Genomic DNA, 8106 nt, shown 5'->3' with positions numbered 1-8106 from the left:
AAATATACAGTAGATGTGACTAGGAGTACTTTCCGTTAATTTCGTATTGACCATTGTTTGTATATTGATAAAAAGTATTCAGAATGGATTTATCAGCCCCTAGAAAGAACATTTCTTGATGTGGCATGTGTTGTAGACTTATTAAGAAGGAAGATAGTTCATAGTTTGCCTAGGCCATATAAAGATATATATGAGATAGAAAGATAAGATAGTACATTTACTTGCAAATTACAGGTGATAACCTCCTTCCTCTCCATTGCACTGGATGAAGGAAGATATTGAACTCTTCCCATTTACACATATCATAGAACACTGACAGGAAACATTTTGCTGCCTCCTGTGACTGCTGCGACCCATTTGGAATACGGGCTTCTACTGATATCGCTAAAAAAACAGAAAAGGAATCTTAGCAGCCATGTCCCCCTATTTCTCTTTAAAGGGAAATTGTCACCAGCTTTTTTGATACTCCATCTGAGAGATTCCCACCTGATCAGCTGCACATCCACCATGTACACCCCTGTCTGGAAAACCCTTTTGACACCATTATTTGGTATGAACTCAGCTATGAGCTGAACCGTAATGCCAAGTTTACTAAAGCTTTGGCTGAATGGTCACAAATCTCAGTCTCAGTCTAAAATCCAGTAAAATAAAGAGTTGCAGCTTTTGTACTAGGTAAACAGACAACACCACATTCTGTCTCTGCAATTATATGGATTTCTCTCTAACCTTTAATATTGTTTTTTACTCAGATAAAAGCAAGGTTCCTTTTAAGAGTATTAATGTTCTCGCCTCATTGAACAGAACATATACTCCACAACTAGCAAATTCCTCTTCATTAGAATACGCAGCCCTAGCTACTGAGATTGAAAAGGTAATAAAATATGTAATAGGAGATCAAGATGATATGCTGATTCTATATGTATGGGTATATGATTTATACAATGTGATAGGCTAAAGACAACCAGCAGAAAAAGCTGAAGCCATGACAGGGTGGACTAAATTTTTTAAGCGGATAGATACCTGATATAGCCACTATCCTTCTTTGATTAATTGGTTACTGTCCAGAATGGGGTCTATTAATTAATCACAAATTACTTAATATGGTATTTGAAGTTATGCAAACCCCACTAAGATCTGCTTTACAACAGTGACGTAGTACCTAAACTTTTATTTTTATTTTTTTCTAAATTGACAGTGCAAGTAAAGATAAAAAACTTTTCTATATATTTTATTAGAGTAAAACGCCACTTTCCCCACTTATCATTTACTTTTTTGTCTCTTGCACAGATTCGCTTTCAAAAATTGCTCAAATCTATTTACAAATCTGTATGCAGTGAGAGATCAAATTACATTCTCTGCCATTAAAATGGCTCTGTCACCAAAGAATGACTGTTTTAACCAAGTACAGGCACTCGGTGATCTATGACAGGGGCAAAAATTTAAATACACCTTCCCGCCTGCTTGGTTTCTATCTATCTTCATCCTTATCTGACTCTATGAAGCCAGGATTGTGAATCAAAGAAGGGGGGTGGTGGAGATTGAGGGAAAATAAGCAGGTGGGAAGGTATATTTAAATGATTGGCCATGCCACGGTGCACCGAGCGCCTGTACTTGCTTTGAACAGTCATTCTGTTCTGACAGAGCCCTTTTAATGTCACAAAATGTAATTTGATCTCTCACTGCATACAGATTTGTAAACAGATTTGAGCACTTTTTGATACCAAACGCCTGTACTTTGTTTGAACAGGCGTTTTTTGCTGCCAGAGTCCCTTTAAAGTCTATGGCTGAGAGCTGAGGGAACAAAATCACATTGGAAAAGGGAGAAACTTAAAGCATCTATTTAATGGGCAAACTGCTAAAATGCAGTATACAAGTAATTTAATGTCTAGGAATAGTGTTTTTCCTCATGTACATGACTCGCCCCCAGGGCCGTGGGGTACTCGGCAGCCGGGCCTGATAGCTGCTTTTTGGGGAAGATGACGGTGGCTGGCCCGGTCCATGACCCAAGGCGGACAGTGCAAAAAGGGGGTAGCGATTACTAATAAAGTTCGGAGAAATTCGTGACGCCACCTGTGGTGTCTGGTGATGGTCACCAGCGCTGCAGCAGTCCTCTGAGGCAGGTGACAAGGCAGCTAAAGATGGTACAGCTCCCCACAGGTGGAGCGGGCCTCAGGGCAGTGTAGATAGATAGTTGAATGGTGTGCTGGGCGTTGTAGTGTGGTGAAGATCAGTGATGCCGGTGAAGAAACAGACAGAGGCTGTTCGATGCAGTCTTTCAAGGTTTTACTTACAGTTCTTAGGCAATTCACAAATGCACTTTGCAGGTGAAGGCCTCCCTTGTCGCGCTGCATTCACCGGGCAGGGGTTCAGTCCTTTCTCAGCAAATTTAGGAATGCCTGGCGGAACCCCACTTTCATATGTACCTATCTTGACCTTTTCCACACTCGGTCCTTCTCACCACTGCCCTACACTGCTCACTCTCATTCCCGCTCGGGTATGCTGAAGTCCTTCCTGTATGTCGGATCCGGGACCAACCTGACCCCCTGGGGTTTTGAGTGTAGCAACCGATCCCTCCTGATCATCTGGCAGGAGCGGGGCGTACGGGTGCCGTCCTGCACGCGCCATACCCCCTGGGATCCTTTAAGTAGAATGGAGCCTGCTCCCTGCTCCCCTCCGGGGCCTCTATCCTGGGCCCTAACTTGTGGAGCAGAGCTCCGACTGAGCCTCTGCTCCCTGACTGTTCTGCACTGCATGCAGGACTAAACTCAACTCAACAACACTAGACCTAATATGGCTTTCTATTATATACTTACTGTATATGTGCTCCGTGTAACTGTTTCCTCCACCCACACCCACTATTGGTTCCCCCTACCTTTGCGTTCCCCCCCTACTCCAGCCAGGGCTCAGCAGAAAACTACATTGCTTCTTGCCCCTCCGGCTGGCCTGGAGCAGTGTTGTGTTGGATGTAGGTGGTTGGGGTTCCGTGCAGCACTCCCTCCTTACCTGAGAGAAGGGAGACACCAAACCTCGGGGTGAGGTGCAGTATCTCTGTGGCGACTGAACCCTCAGGGGCGCCACATACACACTTTACAGCCGATCCTGTAATCTCACCTGAAAGTGCAGTTACATTTAGTTAAGTTTTTGTTAAATTAGATAGTACCTGTTGTTAGAGTATGTATATACAGAAAAATAATGTTTGTCATTGAAATGTTTTATTTCTGCTTTATTTCAGACTTTTTCTAAGATATACCAGAAGTGCGCACCAAAATACTTCCAGAGAATGATCCTATATGGGTTCAGGTATTCTATACATAGTATATTTCCAAGTAGCAAGAGCTATACATACTGTATTTTTTATATATGGTCAGAGAAAAGAGAGCACAAAGGCTATTTCATTTCTTCCTGACATCCGTCATATATGTATGGTGTAAGTCAGGGCCGGGTGCTTGGAGCAGACTCGGGTGCTGAGCCTGCATTGTACCCAGGAGCTGCCAACTGTGTCACACAGCCAACATCTGCCTGAAACAGGAGCAATCAGAGCTGAGCTCCAATTGCTCCTGTTTTAACCCCTTAAATGCTGCTGTCAATCTCTGTAACCTGCCCGAGACTCGATTACGGGATGTTGATAGGTTACCATGTGAGTGGGGTTCTTGCTGAAATCCTTTGTGCCTGTCATGGAGATGTTCCTGTGAAACCCAGCCTGTGGGTTTTGAATTTCCCTCATTACCCCCTTTAAAAATAAAGATAAAAAAAACCATATTTGGTATTACCATATCCCTAAAAGTCAGATCTATCAAAATTTATAATAATTTAACCCATCCGGTAAAGCGCAAAAGTATAAGCCCTCACACAGCTAAATTGACCAAAAAATGAAAAAGTTATGGATCTCAGAAAATTGTGAAACAAATGTTTTTACAAATTTTAGAATTTTTTTTTGCGACTAAAATAAATTAATAAAAACAAACAAGTTTGGTACGGCTGTAATTGTACTAACTAAGAGAATCATGATGCCAGGTCAACAATAATCACCATAAAAACAAAACCTAAAAAATAATGTCAGAATAGTGGTTTTTTTTAAGCGTTTCACCTCAATTGAAATTTTATCTACCGTTTTCCAGGACGCTGGAAAAATGAATGGTGAAATTCAGAACTGCAACTTGTCAAAAACAAACCACCATACGTCTATGTGGATGGAAAAATAAAAAAAAGTTATGATTCTTGGAAGAAAGGGATAAAAAATGAAAAACGCAAAAAGGAAATTGGTTGTGGCAGGAAGAGGTTGCAGGGAGTCTGTCAACACATGATGACTGTTCAAACCAAGCATAGCAACTTGTAGGGGACATAGCCCTTATAAAAATCATTCCTCCAGTGTACAAATCTATTGCTGCGTTTTCCTGAAAATGTTTAAATATGCTGATGAGGTGTTTAGTGCACCCTTGGCCTGGCTGAGCAGTTCACTGCACTTTCCAATCTATTTGTTATCAATCTATTTTTGTCCTTCTCTGGCTCCTGTAAATAAAAGAAGAGGAGGGCGGAGAGAGATGCAAAACAGGTAGGTGGGAAAGTGCAGTGACATGTTCAGTCAATGGGTGCACATGGAGCTACTCATTAACATATCTGAAAAACAGAATGATTTCTGGTAAGGCAGAAAAGGATGACACTAAAGGTGTGATTTATCTTACAAGGTGCTGTGCTTGTTTAGAGCAGGGGTTTAAGGAGTAACATCTCTCCTTGTGGAGGGTGACATGCCAGACATACCAGTGTGAGGAGACTTATAGGCTGTGCAATGCCCCTTTAGGAAATATGCCAATTGCCTCTTCAGAAAGGAGGAGGACAGGAACTCTAGTGCCACTTACTGGAAGTAGCAATCCTAAAAGTGAATATTGACTCTTTAACAAGCCCTGCCAGTCATTTTACACTGACAAACTCTTATATGTCTGAGATGGTTTAGTGAATCCTGCATTGAGCAGGGGTTCAACACGATGACCCTGGAGGTCCCTTCCAACTCTAATGTTCTATGGTTCTACAATAAACATTTTAACACATTTTCTGCTCTAAATCCCTGTTTAAAAACTTGATCCCCACTTCCTTTAACACTATAGCTCTTAAATCAGCAGCTTCAGTTGAAAATGTAATAGTGACCAGATTGCAATAAAGATATAATGATAGTTTCACTTTAGACAAGATGTTGTATCACAGCAGGATCTGAAATGTGACATCCCTTGTGATTTATTCTCCATGTTCTCTCCATTTTTGGTTTACAGCGCAGGAAGCATCGTTGTTAATTCTTCCGGACTCTATAACTATCCAAACAACCAAACAGGCATTGACTTTTTAAACTATAATTTAACTGATGATGTTGAATACGCATTTAAGAACACTAATGACTCAATTGAAATGCTTCAAACAGTTTCTGAATCTTCTCCAATATCAAGTAAGTCATGACTTTATACATTATTAGATTGGTGGCAGCATGGACAATGCTGGTGTGATGCGCCCCCTGGGCCGTGGGGTACTCGGTAGCCGGGCCGGTCGGTGTCAAGGTGGCAGTGACCCGGTCCGTGACCCAGGGCGGTCAATTAAAAAGAAAGTAAAAGGGGAATAAAGTTTTTAGAGATAATGTTCGTGACACCACCTGTGGTATGCGGCTATATGGAGCTGCCGCTGCGGTGCAGGTCCACTGGGGCTGATGGTGAAACAGCAGAGTTGGTTCAGCTCTCCACAGGCAGAGCTAAGCTCCAGGGCAGTGTAGCGATGATTTGATGAGGTAGCTGTTGTCTGTGCAATGTAGTGCAGGGTTGGTGATGGCGCAGCAATTATTCAAGGACACAGTGGGGTGCAGCCTTCAGGTTTACTCATTGTTGTTCAAGACTCCATTTTACAGTTACCGGTCTGTAACCGCCCACATCGTCCTGTGTTCACCAAGAAAGGAGTTCAGCAGCTCTCAAGTATTTCAGGAGTACTTAAATGGGACCCCGTTCTATGTTCCTTTCTCGGTCGTCTTCCTGCGCTGGCTCTCGCCCTCCTGCCCTGCGCCTCACAATCAGTGTCCCAAGCCGGTAGCCTCGGGTCTTGTCGGTCGACTTGCAATCCCCTGGACCCTATGCGGCCACCTTTTCGGCAATGTAATTGTGGTGGTTGGCAGCTGCACCTTGCAAGTACAGCAACCTCTGGTTATCTAGCTGAGCCTGGTTGTTCTCCACTAGTTTAGGGGCCGGTCCACGTCTGCGGCCTGATCCCTCCACGTCCGTGTAGATTCAGGCACACGGGTGGCTTCTTGCACTCCCCGTGCCCCAGGGATCCCCTCTGTCTCTGGAGCCTTCCCTCTGCTCCCATCCTCTCTCACTCTCTCTCCTGGGCCTCTTAGACTAGGCCCACTCTCCTCTCTCCTCTCAACTCCTGCTCCAAGCACTGGAGCCAGGAGCCTGGACCTCCTACACTGCTCTCCTGAGCAGGACTGGCTGTTTCAAGATGGTTCCCTTTCTTCTTATACTCCTACTGACGGTGCTCCCCTGAACTACTTCCTCCACCCACACCCACTACATGGTTCCCCCTCTCTTGGTTCCCCCCCTTCCAACCAGGGACAGGGCTCAGCAGTGGATTCATGCATCTTGCCCCTCCTGCTGGTCTGGAATGGTGTAGAGTGTTGGATGTAGGTGGATGGGTCCCGGGCAGTACTCCCTCCTTACCTGAGAGTGGGGTACCACACCTCTGGGTGAGATGCAGTGCCTCTGTGGCGACTGGACTCGCAGGGGTGCCACACTGGCATGTCAAAAAGAACAACCGCTGGGATTGCTGTAACACTTCTTTTTACCCATTTCTATAAAGAAGTGTCAGCAGAGTTAGGAAAACGCAGTACCACTCCGTCACCTGTTGGCTTCCCTTGGCTTTATTCAGAGGTCACAATGTTAGCCCATTACACTCTTTTGCCAAAGATGAGGCTGTGGCTGTTCAGAAAAAGCCAAGAAGAAAGGGATAAAATCGTTGGCTCCTATTCTAGCTTTGCTGTCAACTTCTTTTAGTGATCACTTGCATTGATCAGATGTCTTCCAATCAGACTTCATGCATACAAGAAAATGAGAGATGAAATGCTAAATACTGTTCAATATTTCTTCCTCCATACATGTTCTATCTGCTAGTAAAACAAATTTATAAATATTGTAGTGAGCATCTAATAAAAAATATGTCTTATTATAGTGTGTCTAACAAATAGTGTACAGTGCATGATAAATCCTGTATAAATAGAAGTCATGACACTAGTGTGAACAGGGTATACTCCCACTTTCTGGTTTATGTTAGTACATACTTGATGTGAATTTCTTAGCATAATTATCTTATTATACAGTATGACTAAAGTCAGTCTCGGACTGGACGACTGGTGAAAAGGTAAATCCCCAGGTGGGTCCCTTTGCAGGAATGGGCTCAAAGATCCCACAATATGAGCATTAGTTGGCGCAATGCACTTGATACACTATGTACAGATAAAATCAGCATTAAATGATTCATTTAACAAACTAGTTAGTTTATTATTATATAGAAAAATAGGTAAATTTGCGAATGAGGGTCAGGTAATATTTGCATGTAGTTGAACAGTGGGTCCTGAGATTTAGGCACCATTCAGACATCAGGGTATTTTATGTACAAGAAAAACAGACTAGGTTCCACCAGTTTCATTAGATTTTCATCAGTGTATCATCAGAGTTTGGTCAGAGTTTCATCAGTTTTTTTTCACTGATGAGAAAAAAAATAGTTTCCCCACCTTCTCCTATCTACCAGTCAGTAAAAAACTTTTTTTAATGGACCCACAGACTTTCATTGCCAAGCTTGATCCGACACTCGTATCAATATCGCACATATTTCAGCAATTTTGCACAGACCACTTGGTCAGCAAAAAATCCCGGACATGTGAACAGCCCCATAGATTGCCATGACTACAAGTGATATCCCTGAATAAAAAACAACAGATAGCACTTGTACCTGAAAAACTGAGGTGTGAATGAGCCCTAAATGTTACTGATGAGCCCTTGGTACCACAAGCTGATACTCAGACAGGGATCCTTAGTTATAATACAAATTAATTTTAAGCATTTATTTCAAAGAATTGAA

The 8106-nt window shown here is 42.9% G+C and overlaps 1 protein-coding gene across 1 annotated transcript in view; it reads left to right on the top strand.

The window, feature by feature from the left end:
• Positions 1–8106, top strand: part of LOC141171767 (uncharacterized) — a 179263-nt gene that overhangs the window by 59089 nt on the left and 112068 nt on the right. The window contains exons 3-5 of the mRNA XM_073655411.1: positions 750–871; positions 3233–3300; positions 5265–5434. Of these exons, the coding sequence (XP_073511512.1) occupies positions 750–871; positions 3233–3300; positions 5265–5434 (360 nt within the window). The remainder of the gene's footprint in view (positions 1–749; positions 872–3232; positions 3301–5264; positions 5435–8106) is intronic.

This window comes from Phyllobates terribilis, unplaced genomic scaffold, assembly GCF_046119375.1.
Source record: "Phyllobates terribilis strain yellow unplaced genomic scaffold, ASM4611937v1 Scaffold_12__6_contigs__length_324123572, whole genome shotgun sequence".
Classification (NCBI taxonomy): Eukaryota; Metazoa; Chordata; class Amphibia; order Anura; family Dendrobatidae; genus Phyllobates; species Phyllobates terribilis.
The sequence above is the reverse complement of the archived record's forward strand: the minus strand, read 5'-3'. Positions and strand labels throughout refer to the sequence as shown.